At 44.8% G+C, this 17,239-nt stretch overlaps 1 protein-coding gene across 1 annotated transcript in view; it reads right to left on the reverse strand.

Annotated features, from left to right (window-relative positions):
• COPS4 (COP9 signalosome subunit 4) overlaps window positions 1-17,239 on the reverse strand; it is an 80,488-nt gene that overhangs the window by 34,650 nt on the left and 28,599 nt on the right. The window contains exons 2-5 of the mRNA XM_038759672.1: window positions 17,160-17,239; window positions 15,787-15,938; window positions 11,281-11,384; window positions 9,813-9,966 (exon numbers count right to left, since the gene is read on the reverse strand). Of these exons, the coding sequence (XP_038615600.1) occupies window positions 9,813-9,966; window positions 11,281-11,384; window positions 15,787-15,938; window positions 17,160-17,239 (490 nt within the window). The remainder of the gene's footprint in view (window positions 1-9,812; window positions 9,967-11,280; window positions 11,385-15,786; window positions 15,939-17,159) is intronic.

The following is a 17,239-nucleotide window of genomic DNA, read 5'->3' on the forward strand; positions in this document are numbered from 1 at the left end:
TGTGGGCAGGGACTGTGTCTGTCTGTTCTTGCACTCTCCCGAAGTGCTTTGTACAGTAAACACTCAATAAATATGAATGAACGTCTACTTACTCCACTGTACTCTCCCAAGTGCGTAGTTCAGTGCTCTGCACAATGGGTGCTCAAAAAATACCACTGATTGACTGATGATTAACAGACACACAGAAAATAAGAGGCTGGAGAACTGCCTCATGACAGTAATGCAGGTGTGGCCAATTCTTTGCGGTGAAGACACCCCACTTAGACTGTGAGCTCCATGTGGGACAGACTGTGTCCGCCCTGATTAACCAGATCTATCCACCCCAATGCTTAGAAACAGTGCTTTACACACAGTAAATGCTGAGCAAATATAATAAATAAATAAATAAAAAACCTAGTCCCTCCAGCGCACTTTTTGGTCATTCAAAACCCCCAAAGCTCTACCAATCGCTATGACTACTAACTGCAGTCACATGTACATATTTATTTTATTTTGTTAATATGTTTTGTTTTGTTGTCTGTCTCCCCCGTCTAGACTGTGAGCCCACTGTTGGGTAGGGACCGTCTCTATACGTTGCCAACTTGGACTTCCCAAGCGCTTAGTACAGTGCTCTGCACACAGTAAGCGCTCAATAAATACGATTGAATACTACCTCTCAAACCCTACCCCTGTTTTTCCCAGCAATTTTAACACTTTTATTCCCTTATTTCTCTCCTTATTTTCTCTCACACGGATCCTTTGGAACTCAAATTTCACGTGAATGTTTCTGACAATCCCCAACCACCCGCTGCTTCCCACTTCTCAAATCTGTTCCATCCCATTTTCCGACACGCGCCACTCAGACAACCAAATAGATTTCATCATCATCAATCACTTTATCGTTTCAAATCTCCCCAATGCTACAATATCGCTCATTCATTCATTCACTCGTATTTATTGAGCGCTTACTGTGTGCACAGCACTGTACTAAGCGCTTGGGAAGTCCAAGTCGGCAACATATAGAGACGGTCCCTACCCAACAACGGGCTCACAGCGGGAGACAGACAACAGAACAGAACATGTGGACAGGTGTCAAGTCGTCAGAACAAATAGAATTCATGCTAAATGCACACCATCAACAAAATAAATCGAATAGTAAATATGTACAAGTAAAATAGAGTAATAAATCTGTACAAACATATATACAGGTGCTGCGGGGAAGGGAAGGAGATAGGGCGGGGGGATGGGGAGGGGGAGAGGAAAAAGGGGGCTCAGTCTGGGACAACCCAATAGATTTCATCATCATTAATCACTTTATCATTTTCAAATCTCCCCAGTGCTACAATATCACGCCTCCAGCTTCAAACTCCTAAACTGCCACCTCACCCTCATCCCACCTACCTATAAAACCGCTCTCTCTTCCCACAGAGATCTGTCCTTTTTAGAACCACCCTGACACACCGACACAAAAACCTAGATCACAATCAACTCCCTCCACTCCTGAGGGTGTTGCTGCTAGAAATCCAGGCCCAGGCCAATTTCTGCCCCTTCACACTCAGCATTACTTGCTCTACCTCCACCCTTGTCTTCTAATTAGAAACGCTGCTTCTCATCCCCCAGGTAATTTATTTTAATGTCGGTCTTCCTCACTAGATTGTCAGCTCCTTGAGGGCAAGGAGAGTGTCTACCAACTCTGTTGTATTGTGCTCTCCCAAGTGCTTAGTACAGCAGTCGGCCCAAAGTAAGCACTCAATGAATGTGAGCCCACTGTTGGGTAGGGAACGTCTCCACGTGTTGCCAAATTGCACTCAGTGAATGTGAGCCCACTGTTGGGTTGGGACCGTCCCTATATGTTGCCAACTTGTCCTTCCCAAGCGCTTAGTACAGTGCTCTGCACACAGTGAGCGCTCAATAAATACGATTGAATGAATGAATGAATACTATTGAGTAGTATTGGAGAAGCAGCGTGGCTCAGTGGAAAGAGCTCGGGTTTTGGAGCCCGAGGTCATGGGTTCAAATCCCGACTCCGCCAATTGTCAGCTGTGTGGCTTTGGGCAAGTCACTTAATTTCTCTGTGCCTCACCTGTAAAATGGGGATGAAGACTGGGAGCCCCCCATGGGACAACCTGATCACCTTGTATCCCCCGAGCGCTTAGAACAGCTCTTTGTACATAGTAAGCGCTTCATAAATGCCATTATTATTATTATTGCATCCCCACAGTGATTTGCACATAGTAAGCACTTAACAAATACCATTATTATTATTATTTGCTGATTGGTCAACTCCTCACCCACTGCGCAAACCGATTATTCTGGACCTTTAACTCCATCCTGCAGCCCTCAACAGCCCTATTTTGCCTTCCTCGCTTTCCCTGACCTTGCCAATGAAATCATCAGGTGCCCGCTCCTCAAAATCTTTCCCCTTCTCCCAAACTCCTGCTTCTACATCCGCTCTCCTCTTCTCTTTCCTGCCGTCTCTCAAGATTATCTTTGGCCTGCTCTCAGAATCTACCCACTTTCTACACGCTCCCGTGAAGCAGCATGGCGTGGTGGACAGACCACAGACCTGGGAATCGGAACGGCATGGGTTCTAATCCCGGCTCCACCGGTTGACTGCTGTGTGAAATTCATTTATTCATTCATTCATTCAGTCGTATTTATTGAGCGCTTACTGTGTGCAGAGCACTGTACTAAGTGCTTGGGAGGTACAAGTTGGCAACATATAGAGACGGTCCCTACCCAACAGCGGGCTCACAGTCTAGAAGGCGGGCTCACAGTCTAGAAGGGCACATCACTTCACATCTCTGTGCCTCAGTTACCTCATTTGTAAAATGAGGACTGAAACTGTGAGCCCCATGTGGGACAGGGACTGTGTCCAACCCCATTTACTTGTATCCACCCCAGTGCTTAGTACAGTGTCTGGCACATAGTGAGCGTTTAACAAATGCCAGTTACTACTGTTACTATTCCTGATCCCTTTCCCTCTCACCTTTTAAAAACCCTTGCTTTCACCCTTCTTTTCTGCCCTAGCTGCATATTCAATTGCTCGCTCTCTAGATAATAATAATAATAATAATGGCATTTATTAAGCGCCTACTCTGTGCAAAGCACTGGGGAGGTTACAAGATGATCAGGTTGTCCCACGGGGGGCTCACGTTCTTCACCCCCATTTTCCAGATGAGGTAACTGAGGCACAGGGAAGTGAAGTGACTTGCCCAAAGTCACACAGCTGACGCGTGGCGGGGCCGGGATTTGAACCCATGACCTCGGACTCCGAAGCCTGTGCTCCTTTCCACTGAGCCACGCTGCTTCCCTATGCTCCTTTCCCTCTGCCTTCAGAGTTACTTATGTCTCCTCCATTCTAAACAGCCCTTCTCTGGATCCCATGGCACCTTCCAGTTCCCACCCTAATTCCCGGTTCCTGTTTCCGCTCAAACCCCGGAAAGCTGCCTCCTCTTCCCATCCACCCAGCTCCCTTCTTTAATCCCCCTTATTCCACTGAAACTGCATTCCCTAATAATAGTAATAATTGTGATACTTGATAAGTGCTTACTATGTGCCAAGCACGTAGCATAGGGGAAGCAGCGTGGCTTAATGGAAAGAGCCCGGGCTTGAGAGTCAAAGGTCGCGGGTTCTAATCCCGCTCCGCCACTTGTCAGCTGGGTGACTTTAGGCAAGTCACTTCACTTCTCTGGGCCGCAGTCACCTCGTCTGCAAAATGGGGATTAAGACGGTGAGCCCCACGTGGGACAACCTGATTACCTTCTATCTACCCCAGTGCTTAGAACAGTGCTTGGCAAATAGTAAGCGCTTAACAAATACCATCATCATCATCATCACTGTGCTAAAGCAATGGGGTAGATACAAGATAATCAGGTCCCACATGGGACTAACAATCCAAGTAGGAGGAAGATTAATTGATGACCTCCTTCCTTGCTAAATCAATCTATCTCCCTCCTACTTTGAAGAAGCAGTGTGGCTCAGTGCAGAGAGCACCGGCTTGGGAATCCGAGGTCATGGCTTCTACTCCCGGCTCCGCCACGTGCCTGCTGTGTGACCTTGGGCCAGTCACTTAACTTCTCTGAGCCTCAGTTACCTCATCTGTAAAATGGGGATTCATTCATTCAATCGTATTTCTTGCGCACTTACTGTGTGCAGAGCACTGTACCAAGCGCTTGGGAAGTCCAAGTTGGGATGAAGACTGGGAGCCCCACGTGGGACAACCTGATCACCTTGTATCCCCCCCAGCGCGTAGAACAGTGCTTCACACACAGTAAGCGCTTAACAAATGCCATTATTATTATTATTAGTATTATTATTGTTCCTTATCAAAGACTCTACCTGTGTCTTCCTTGACTTCTCTCCACCATCCCCATCACCATCCACCATCATCCACCATCTCGGAGACTTCAACATCCACATGGATGTCCCTGGTGACTCCTCTGCCGCCCGCTTCTATCTCTCCTTGACGCTGCCAACCTCTTGCTCCACCCCACCTCACCCACTCACCAACTTGGTCATACCCTCAACCTCATCATCTCCTACCACTGCACTGTGTCCACCCTCACCAACTCAGAAATCCCTCTCCCTGATCATAATCTTCTCACCTGCCTCCTCACTCACACTCCTTTCCCCTGTAAATCCATATTACTCCCTCACAGAGATCTCCGCTCACTTGACCCCATCCATCTTTCTGAGCACCTCACACCCCACCATGCCTCCCGCTCCTCTCTACCCAATCTTGATGATCAGATTACTGCTCTCAACTCTACCCTTTCTACTCAGCTAGACTCACTTGCTCTCCTTTCCCTTTGCCGTTCTTGTACCACTAACACACAGCCCTGGATCACTGCCACTGTCCGCCTCCTTTTGCAGGTTCCTCCTCCCCCTCCCATCCCCTTACTGTGGGGTTCCTCAAGGTTCAGTGCTTGGTCCCCTTCTGTTCTCGATCTACACTCACTCCCTTGGTGACCTCATTCGCTCCCAAGGCTTCAACTATCATCTCTACGCTGATGACACCCAAATCTACATCTCTGCCCCTGCTCTCTCCCCTCCCTCCAGGCTCGCATCTCCTCCTGCCTTCAGGACATCTCCATCTGGATGTCTGCCCGCCACCTAAAACTCAACATGTCCAAGACTGAACTCCTTGTCTTCCTTCCCAAACCCTGCCCTCTCCCTGGCTTTCCCATCACTGTTGATGGCACTACCATCCTTCCCGTCTCACAGGCCCGCAACCTTGGTGTCATCCTCAACTCCGCTCTCTCGTTCACCCCTCACATCAAAGCCGTCACCAAAACCTGCCAGTCTCAGCTCCGCAACATTGCCAAGATCCGCCCTTTCCTCTCCATCCAAACCGCTACCCTGCTCGTTCAATCTCTCATCCTATCCCGACTGGATTACTGCATCGGCCTCCTCTCCGATCTCCCATCCTCTTGTCTCTCCCCACTTCAATCCATACTTCATGCTGCTGCCCAGATTGTCTTTGTCCAGACATGCTCTGGGCATGTTACTCCCCTCCTCAAAAATCTCCAGTGGCTACCAATCAACCTATGCATCAGGCAGAAACTCCTCACCCTGGGCTTCAAGGCTCTCCATCACCTCGCCCGCTCCTACCTCACCTCCCTTCTCTCCTTCTCCAGCCCAGCCCGCACCCTCCGCTCCTCTGCCACTAATCTCCTCACCGTGCCTCATTCTCGCCCGTCCCGCTGTCGGCCCCCGGCCCACATCCTCCCCCTGGCCCGGAATGCCCTCCCTCTGCCCATCCGCCAAGCTAGCTCTCTTCCTCCCTTCTAGGCCCTACTGAGAGCTCACCTCCTCCAGGAGGCCTTCCCAGACTGAGCCCCCTCCTTTCTCTCCCCCTCGTCCCCCTCTCCATCCCCCTTGCCTTACCTCCTTCCCTTCCCCACAGCACCTGTATATATATATATATATATATATATGTTTGTACATATTTATTACTCTATTTATTTATTTATTTACTTGTACATATCTATTCTATTTATTTTATTTTGTTAATATGTTTGGTTTTGTTCTCTGCCTCCCCCTTCTAGACTGTGAGCCCACTGTTGGGTAGGGACCGTCTCTATATATTGCCAACTTGTACTTCCCAAGTGCTTAGTACAGTGCTCTGCACACAATAAGCGCTCGATAAATACGATTGATTGATTGATCTCTGATTGGCGGATCGCTCCCCTCCCCTGGAAACATAGTTTAACATAGTCCGGTTTTCCTATCTCTCTGGCCACTCTTTCTGAATCTCTAACTGGTTCGTCTTCTGCCTCTAATCTACTATAACTTTGACAATACCTCAAAATTGTGTTCTGGGTCTTCAACTCTTTTCATTTTATAAGCACTCCTTGCGGGGTAGTCCTCATCTAGTCAATTGATCAATTAATGGCAATTATTGAGGGCTTACTGTGCACAGAGCAGTGCGTTAAGCACAGAATGGAATTGGTAGCCATGTTCCCTGCTCACAAAAAAGAGGAGATAATAATAATAATAATGACAGTATTTGTTGAGCGCTTACTATGTGAAAAGCACTGTTCTAAGCGCTGGAGAGGTTACAAGGTGATCAGGTTGTCCCATGTGGGGCTCACAGTCTTAATCCCCAATTTACAGATGAAGGAACTGAGGCCCAGAGAAGTTAAGTGACTTGCCCAAAGTCGCGCAGCCGACAATTGGCGGGGCCGGGATTTGAACCCATGGCCTGTGACTCCAAAGCCACTGAGCCATGTTGCTTATTATAGACATGGAGACAGACATTATAATTAATTACAGATATGTACGTAAGAGCTGTGGGGCTGAAGGTGGGGTGAATAAAAGATACAAACCCAAGTGTGAGGGCGATGCAGAAGGGAGAGGGAGTAGGGGAAATTAGGGCTTAGTTTGAGAGGGTCTCTTGGAGGAACTGTGATTTCGGTACGGTTTTGAAGGTGGGGAGACCTCCTCTGTCAGACTTGATGGGGAGGAAGTTCCAAATCAGTCCCACGGTTTCAGATGCCACCTCCATGCGGACGATTCTCAAATCTATCTCGCTGGCCTCAATCGCAGTCTCGCATTCCTCTTGCCCCCAAAACATCTTTCTTTTTTAAAATGGTATTTCTTTAGCACTTGTTATGGGTCAAACACTGTTCTACGCACTGGGGAAGGTGCAAGTTGATTGGGTTGGACGGAGTCCGTCTCCCACGGGACTCCCAGTCTAAGTAGGAGGGGGAACAGGTATCGCCATTTTACAGCTAAGGAAACTGACGCACAGAGAAGTGACTTGCCCAGGGTCACACCGCAAGTAATTGGCAGATATGGGACTGACAACTAGGACACACCGCCTCTCAGTCTCACCTTATCACTCTCCCCACCTTCAGAGCCTTATTAAAACCATATCTTCCAAAAGGCCTTTCAACAATGCCCTCAGTTTCCTCGTCTTCCACTCCCTCTGTCTCACCCTGTCACCTAAATCTGTATCCTTTATTCACCCCGCCCTCAGTCCCACAAAATATTTGTACATACCCATAATTTATTTCTTTACAGTAATGACTGTAAGCTCCTTACAGACAGGGAACATGTCATCCAACTGTTATTCTGTAGTCTCCCTAGCACTCTGCACATAGTAAGTGTTCAGTAAATATGACTGATTGATGGATGGATGGATGGATGTTGGGAGTAGCAACTGCAACAGGGAAGTTGGAGGAGTGGGTTTGGGAGGGAAGATGAGAATTTCAGTTTGAAACATTGAATTTGAAGTGCCACTGGAAAAATCCATTTTATTTATTATTTCTCGTAATTACCGAGCGCTTACTGCTTGCAAAGCACTGTACTGAGCGCTTGGGAGAGTATCATATAACATCAAACACATTCCCTGCCCACACCGAGCTCGCAGTCTAGAGGGGGAGACAGACGTTAATATAAGTAAATAGATAAGCAGTGTGGCTCGGTGGAAAAGAGCCCGGGCTTTGGAGTCAGAGGTCATGGGTTCAAATCCCCACCCCATCACTTGTCGACTGTGTGACTTTGGACAAGTCACTTCGCTTCTCAGTTCCCTCGTCTGTAAAATGGGGATGAAGTCTGTGAGCCCCCCGTGGGCCGACCTGATCACCTTGTAACCTCCCCAGCGCTTTGAACAGTGCTTTGCACACAGTAAGCACTTAATAAATGCCATCTTTATTATTATTATAAATAAGTAAATGATTTACAGCTCTATACATATGTGCCATAGGGAAGGGAGAGAGGATGAATGAAGGAGCACGTATGAGTGGCACAGAAGGGAGTGGGAGAAGAGGAGAGCTTCCTGGAGGAGATGTGCCTTCAATAAGGCTCTGAAGTAGGGGAGAGCAATTATCTGTCTGACATGAGGAGGGAGTGTGTTCCAGGCCAGAGGCAGGATATCTACTGTATTTATTTTATTAATGATGTGCATATAGCCATAATTCTATTTATTCTGATGGTATTGACATCTATATACTTGCTTTGCTTTTCTGTCTGTCTCCCCCCTTCTAGACTGTGAGCCCATCGTTGGGTAGGGACCATCTCTATATGTTAACGATTTGTACTTCCCAAGCGCTTAGTACAGTGCTCTGCACACGGTAAGCGCTCAATAAATGCGATTGAATGAATGTGGGCCAGAGGTTGGCGGTAAAATAGATGAGGCTGAGGTACAGTGAGGTTAGCATCAGAGGAACAGAGTGTGCGGGCGGGGTGTTAGAAGGAGAGCAGCGAGGTGAGGCAGGAGGGGGCAACTAAAGGAGGAGTGTTTTAAAGCCAACGGTGAGGAGTTTTTATTTCATGCGGAGGTGGACGGGCAACCGCTTGAGGAGTGGGGAAACATGGTCTGAACATCCACGGTCTGGAGAGTAAAGGAAATATGGAGTTGTCACAAAAGAGAGGTCACAGCTAATGAAACACACACACATAGTGAGGAGTCTTCTACAGAGATGTGGGAGCTGAAACTATTTGAATGGATGGGTTCCCCGAATGAACGCCAAGGGAGACGACCAGAAGATTGAGAAGAGAGCCCTAAGGGAGTCTGCGTTAAAGGACGAGAAGTAGAAGAGGAACCGAGGACTTCTGTTATTTTTCACTTTAAGGGAGGCTTGAGTGCATCCGAAGGCAGTGGGGAAGGAGGCAGATACAGAAATTAATATAGTGATTAGAATACAAAGAAAGCGGGAGAAGCGATTTTTAAGAGGGGAGAGGGATGGGGTCAGAAGCGCAGGTTGCGACAGAGAAGGGTGGGGACAGAGGGAGGGCAGGAATCCACCTCGTGGGAAATATAGCTGGGAAGGAAGGAGGAGGACAGTGGATTGTTGACGAGGTGACAGAGGTGCTTTGGGGGGGGGGGGGGAAAATGAGGTACGAAACCTGTTTTGTCAACCAAGTCGTTAGCAAGGTCAGAATCAGGTTGGAACAGTGCTTGACATAAGGACTTAACAAAATAACAACAATAATAAAGGTTAATTTATTTGGTCCCGAGGAACAGCAGAATGTGGAGTAGAGAGAAGTGCCAAGATTCCCTCCAACTCTCATTTCCCATTCCTTTACCCTCCTCAGTTCTGAGTTTTGGCCATCTCACCTCAGAAGTCCCCACCTCTTTCTTCTACGACACTTTCTCCCTGTTTTTTTTTTAATGGCATTTATTAAGCGCTTACTCTGTGCAAAGCACTGTTCTAAGCGCTACGCATTCTTCCTCTGCTTCCCTTCTAACTCCCCGGCTCTTGCCTAAGGGCTACCGGTTTCTCTGACACTCGTTTCTGTGAGGGAAAATCTCAAACCAGATTACTGAAAGCGAGGGGGGGTTCAAATGAGAAAGATCTGTAAGGTGCCAAAGCAAACTACGTCACCTTATAATGTATCTGTAATTGTTCATTAGTTGATTCATTCTGAAGCAATGAAGCTCGATTTATATAAGCCTCTGCCTGGACTGGATCATCGTCCTCCAGATACAGCCTGGCTATTTTCAGATACGTCTCCAATTTATAGTCCACGTTGTACTGCCTGTAATGAAACAGAAAAACAGGTAAATCTGGCTTGCTCTAGGTTGGCGGTCACGAGCAGAAAAGGCTCAATTGCTTTCCCAACTTCATGTTTCATAGATATGGCGACTTTTCCCACACGTTTCAGCTTTCACAACTGGAAAAATTGAAGGTGGGCACTTCAGAATAAAGCAGTATTAAGGATGAGCATTCTTCCTTTTGAATTTAAAGATGTTCATATTTTCTTATTTCCCTGTTTTACTTGCTTTTTACCTAATTTATAAGACATTCTGTGAGGACAGAACTCGTCATAATGCCCACTTCAGTTTCGCCCATGAGATAAGTTAATAATAAAAATCAACTCCTAAAGCGCTTTTCTTCCATTCTAATCGGAGTAGTTTTCAAGATGAGAAATCACCATCACATCCAAAATACAAAACTTACACTTTGTCAGTACCTTTGGCTGAAAAATAAGAACTAAACATGGCTGCCTTAACGTACAAACAATCGAAAAGTATGTCTAGTACTGAAAACAACCAAACGCCAATTTCTCCAAAAGGAGAAACTCAAAGCAGTAGAAAGATACAGGACAATCTGAATCACCACAATTGCTCAGAATGTCAAGATGGGCATACATTTCGAGAGGGCCATTTTTAACCATGAGCCTTTCAGCTAGACAGCTGGCTGTGCCTCCCTCCGCCTCGGCAACGGAGCCGAAAAACAGTCCAAAGAATTCTGAAATTGCCAACGTGCCGGAGGAAACTGGAAATAAAACTCATAACGAGTGAATTTTTTTTCTCCAACTCCCTCCATCCACCTTAGAACAACCTATTTTGAAGCCAGATAGTTCAAGTTTTCCCCTATTTTCTTAATTTCTCTTTGGAAGTCATGCACTGTGACAAAGGTCGCTGGAACCGAGCTGCTGATTTTGAACCTGCAACTGAGAAAAAGGGAAAAAGAATCCTTCAGCGGAGGGCTGAAATAAGCAAGATTTTCAATGAACAAAAGGAAAAACCGAACGTAAGCATGCTAATGTGATGGTGTCAATGGGAATCTTATTCTTCAATAGTCAAAATCAATCAATCGTATTTATTGAGCACTTAGTGTGTGCAGAGCACTGTTCTAAGTGCTTGGGAGAGCACGACAATATAACACACACATTCCCTGCCCACAGTGAGCTTATGGTCTAGCAGAGAGTTTCAAATTACTGTACCTACAGATTAAAAATAACTTAAATTCCACAGACTAGGCAGCAGGTGACCCGTTAACAATTGCCAGGGAAAGTTTAGAAAGAAAAGCCAAGTATAATAAAAGCATTTTCCATGATTTACTATACTTTTGTCCTGTTTCCAGCGGAATTCCAACCAACACTTGCGCCGCATTTCTCCAGTCTTCTTCCTTCTCATATATAGAAGCAAGATGCTGTCTTATAGACGCAACCTGAAAGGGCAGGAATTAGCATCAGACCAATCCAATTCCAAAATCAATCAATCATTTTTATTGAGTGGTAACTGCGGAGCACTGTACTAAGTGCTTGGGGGTAAACCAAACAACGGTATAAAGCCACATCAGTTATCTAATTTAACTTTCTAAACACAGCATTTGGCTTCCTGGCTGACTTCCCCAAGTTTCACACTTCAACTCATGATCGATCATGGCCGTCAGATTTTTATTTTTAATCAAACACATATCCGTTACTACCCAAGGCAAAGAACAGATGGAGAGCTGAAACAGAACACCTAAAATAGGGGAGTGTATTTTATAATACTTTTAAATATGTTTCAAATATATGTTTTATACATGTTTTAGATGTATAAAATTATTTTTATATTTTTTACATTTTTATCAGAAAATACTTTTTTACTCAATTGCCCCATCCCAATTTTTGAAGAGGAAAAGATTTTTTTGGACCACATAACTGCCTTTAATTGTACCTAACCTAAGTAGGAAACACTGTAGTCTCTTGAGTTGTGCATATCCTGCGAGGCTCAGTGGAAACAGCCAGGGCTTTGGAGTCAGAGGTCATGGGTTCAAATCCCAGGCTCTGCCAATTGCCAGCTGTGTGTGTCTGGGCAAGTCACTTAACTTCTCTGGGCCTCAGTTCCCTCATCTGGAAAATGGGGATTAAGACTGTGAGCCCCACGCGGGACGACCTGATCACCATGTAACCTCCCCAGCGCTTAGAACAGTGCTTTGCACATAGTAAGCACTTAATAAATGCTGTCATTATTATTATTATTAATCTATCCTGTAATTCTCTAGCATAGTTCAGCTTTCCAAAGCAGAGATGATGTGCCTGACCCTTGCCTGATGTTAGACTGTGAGCCCGTCGTTGGATAGGGACCGTCTATGTTGCCGACTTGTACTTCCCAAGCGCTTAGTACAGTGCTCTGCACACAGTAAGCGCTTAATAAATGCTATCATTTTTATTATTATTATTATTATATCCTGTAATTCTCTAGCATAGTTCAGCTTTCCAAAGCAGAGATGATGTGCTTGACCCTTGCCTGATGTTAGACTGTGAGCCCGTCGTTGGATAGGGACCGTCTCTATGTTGCCGATTTGTACTTCCCAAGCGCTTAGTACAGTGCTCTGCACGCAGTAAGCGCTTAATAAATGCTATCATTCTTATTATTATTCTATCCTGTAATTCTCTAGTATAGTTCAGCTTTCCAAAGCAGAGATGATGTGCTTGACCCTTGCCTGATGTTAGACTGTGAGCCCGTTGTTGGATAGGGACTCTCTCTCTATGTTGCCGATTTGTACTTTCCAAGCGCTTAGTACAGTGCTCTGCACGCAGTAAGCACTTAATTAATGCTATTATTATTATTATATCCTGTAATTCTCTAGCATAGTTCAGCTTTCCAAAGCAGAGATGATATGCTTGACCCTTGCCTGATGTTAGACTGTGAGCCCGTCGCTGCATAGGGACCGTCTATCTATGTTGCCAATTTGTACTTCCCAAGCGCTTAGTACAGTGCTCTGCATGCAGTAGGCACTTAATAAATGCTATCATTATTATTAGTATTATTATATCCTTTAATTCTCTAGCATAGTTCAGCTTTCCAAAGCAGAGATGATGTGCTTGACCCTTGCCTGATGTTAGACTGTGAGCCCATCGCTGGATAGGGACTGTCTCTCTATGTTGCCGATTTGTACTTCCCAAGCGCTTAGTACAGTGCTCTGCACGCAGTAAGCACTTAATAAATGCTATCATTATTATTATTATTCTATCCTGTAATTCTCTAGCATAGTTCAGCTTTCCAAGGCAGAGATGATATGCTTGACCCTTGCCTGATGTTAGACTGTGAGCCCGTCATTGGATAGGGACCGTCTCCCTACGTTGCCGACTTGTACTTCCCAAGCGCTTAGTACAGTGCTCTGCACGCAGTAAGCGCTTAATAAATACTATTATTATTATTATCATTATTCTATCCTGTAATTCTCTAGCATAGTTCAGCTTTCCAAAGCAGAGATGATGTGTTTGACCCTTGCCTGATTGCCTGATGTTAGACTGTGAGCCCGTCGTTGGATAGGGACCGTCTCCCTATGTTGCCGATTTGTACTTCCCAAGCGCTCAGTACAGTGCTCTGCACGCAGTAAGCGCTCAATAAATATGACTGAATGATTGAATGCTGCCTTTTTGCCTGTTCCCATCACTAGTGAGCAGCAACAGAAGCAAGCAAGAGGCAGGCAACTGAGCCCCAGCTCTCGCTTGGCTTCAGGTCACATGCTGGAAGAGGCAGAGAAAAGATGGACTAGCTCCAGATGGCTCATCTTCACTGGGGCCGGGAGAAGCCCAGCGCTTAGAACAGTGCTTTGCACATAGTAAGCGCTTAATAAATGCCATTATTATTCTTTTTTAAGTCGCTACTCTGGCCCACAGTCTGGTGAGGATGAATTAAGCATCGATAGCAGCAAGTGACAGGAAAAGGACGGGGAGGAGGAGGAGGATGAAAGAGGCTGAGATAGCAACAATTCGCCGGGGAGAAGGAGCTAACTCACTAAGGTTGACTACAGATTTATTACTCTATTTATTTTACTTGTACATATTTACTATTCTATTTATTTTATTTTGTTAATATGGTTTGTTTCGTTGTCTGTCTCCCCCTTCTAGACTGTGAGCCCGCTGTTGGGTAGGGACCGTCTCTAGATGTTGCCAACTTGGACTTCCCAAGCGCTCAGTACAGTGCTCTGCACACAGTAAGCGCTCAATAAATATGATTGAATGAATGAATGAATGAGGTAGCATTCATTGGGGCAGTTGGGGTGTTTCATTCTTGACTGTCAGCCTGTAGGAGAGTGCAATTCATTCATTCATTCATTCAATCGTATTTACTGAGCGCTTACTGTGTGCAGAGCACTGGACTAAGCGCTTGGGAAGTATAAGCTGGCAACATCTAGAGACGGTCCCTACCCAACGACGGGCTCACAGTCTAGAATGGGGAGACATCCTTAACAAAATAAACAGAATAGTAAATATGTACAAGTAAAATAAATAGAGTAATAAATCCGTACAAACATATATACAGGTGCTGTGGAATAGAATGGAAGCAGCATGGCTCAGTGGAAAGAGCCCGGGCTTTGGAGTCAGAGGTCATGGGTTCGAATCTGCCACTTGTCAGCTGTGTGACCTTGGGCAAGTCACTTCACTTCTCTGGGCCTCAGTTACCTCATCTGGAAAATGGGGATTAAGACTGTGAGCCCCCCGTGGGCCAACCTGATCACCTTGTAACCTCCCCAGTGCTTAGAACAGTGCTTTGCACATAGTAAGCGCTTAACAAATGCCGTTATTATTATTATTATTTTTTTATTAGAAGAGATAGAGTCTCTAATGCCCTCTTTTCTTCTTCCCACCTTTCCTCCTCCTCCCAAGTGCTAGGCTTCATTCTTCTCCTACTGCTGATGCTCCTGTTACTACTACTACTACTACTACTACTACTACTACTACTACTGGCATTTATTAAGCACTTACTATGTGCAAAGCACTGTTCTAAGCGCTGGGGTAGATACAAGATAATCAAGTTGTCCCATGTGGGCTCACAGACTTACTCCCCATTTTACAGCGTGGCTCAGTGGAAAGAGCCCGGGCTTTAGAGTCAGAGGCTGTGGGTTCAAATCCCGGCTCCGCCACTTGTCAGCTGTGTGACTTTGGGCAAGTCACTTCACTTCTCTGGGCCTCAGTTACCTCACCTGTAAAATGGGGAGGAAGACTGTGAGCCCCACGTGGGACAACCTGATTACCTTGTATCTACCCCAGCGCTTAGAACAGTGCTTTGCACAGAGTAAGCGCTTAACAAATACCAACATTATTATTATTATTTACAGATGAGGTAACTGAGGCACAGAGAAGTCAAGTGACTTGCCCAAAGTGGCAGAGCCGGGATTCAAACCCATGACCTCTGACTCCAAAGGTCGGGCTCTTTCCACTGAGCCACGCTGCTTCTCTATTACTACTACTACTATTACTATATTATGTTTGTCAAGGGCTTACTATGTGTCACGCACTGTTCTAAGCACCTGGATAGATATAAGTTAATCAGGTTGATTATAGTCCCTGTCCTACATGGTGCTCACGGTCTAATTAGGAGGCAGAATGGGCAATTATAACCCACACAATTAAACCCACCCAGGCCTTAATGGAAGAAAAACCGTGCCAAAAAGTAGAATGATTATGCAATGAATACAGAATAAATGTCATTTTAATCTTCAGCCTAGAGTCATATACACTACGTCCTTTTACCAAATTGATTGTCTACATAATTGTAGCTTCAGTAAAATCTTTAAGGGTTCTCGAGCTCACATTTCTAGATTTTCAGGAGAGCCTATTGCTTTCTTTTACCTGTTCCTCAAAGGAAATGACCCTAGGCTGGATCTTCTCCAAGGTGAAATGGTAGATTTCTTTAGCCGTGCTATCGGGAAGATTTGGAAGATGTGTGCAGAAATCAGTCAATAACTGGCGAGAGATCACTAGACTGACATTCTCATTCACCACTTGGTTACAAGACATGAGACAAAAAAAAATGAGAAATTAATATACTTACTTTCATTAACACAAACCAATCTTTACTTTGAACTATATTTCCAGAAAAATTATTCAAACCACTAAGCCTAATGAATTATTCACGAACCAGCCCAAACCTTATAAGACTTAAACAGAACACTTTAACTGAGGCTAAATTGTCCAAGTTGATGACACAAAACCAAAATAACTGACATACTGTACAAAAATTCATTCCTTCATTCATTCAATCGTATTTATTGGGCGCTTACTGTGTGCAGAGCACTGTACTAAGCGCTTGGGAAGTACAAGTCGGCAACATAAAACAGAATGACAACAAAAACAGAATTCATTCTTAAAAAGCTGATTTTAAACATTACGTTCTAAATAGTTCGGTCAAAAAAACCTGGAACAAATTTGATCTGAAAACCTAAAACTGATATATTTTACCACTTCCCAACTTAAAAGTCAGTTGAAAGCAGTAGCCCAATTTTTTGTCTCTATACCAGAATATTTTTTTACTAATTACTAGGCAGATGTTTTGGACTGTGAACAATATTCCTGATAATAAACTTTCAATGCAAGAAGTCAAATGTATTCACTACTTGGACAATCGGTTGTATTTATTGAGCACTTAATGTGCACAAAGCACTGTACTAAGCACTTGGGAGAGTACGATACAACAACAAAAAGATGCACGTCCTGCCCACAACGAGCTCACACTCTAGAAGGGGAGAGACGATATAAGTTGTTACGTGTGGGTATTTGCTGCAGTTACATAAGCACTTCAAACTAACATTTCCCAAACAAATTACCGTTTGAACTAATGCTCCTCATTTTAGTTTTCATCCCAGTATACAGTCCAATTTTACGATTTGGGTGATATCTTCTTAGATCACTTTCAAGCTTTTGAGCATTGAGTGTGGAAAATGAATAATTAATTTTAAGATTAACGAAATGAGATGGGCAAAATCTTCAGTAAAAGCTGTGACTTTTAGGACTATTCGTTACTTAAAACGAATTTTAACCAATTTGGAATGTAGTCTATCCCATTTCAATTACCACCATGGTTTTCAATGAAGGATTCAACAGCAGGCAAATGATGCACCTTAAATAAACTCTGGGTACGGCGCTCCCAGTCTGAGCGTTATAATTTCCAAGATTTAACTCAGTTGATACAAAGCAAACCTAATAATGTTAATTGGTCTCCTTACTTGCTTCCACGAAAGCTTTCAAAGCCTCAAGTTGTTCCGCTCCAGATAGCTGGATCGCCTTTTCTAGGATCTGACGATAC

Source organism: Tachyglossus aculeatus, chromosome 17, assembly GCF_015852505.1.
Source record: "Tachyglossus aculeatus isolate mTacAcu1 chromosome 17, mTacAcu1.pri, whole genome shotgun sequence".
Lineage (NCBI taxonomy): Eukaryota > Metazoa > Chordata > Mammalia > Monotremata > Tachyglossidae > Tachyglossus > Tachyglossus aculeatus.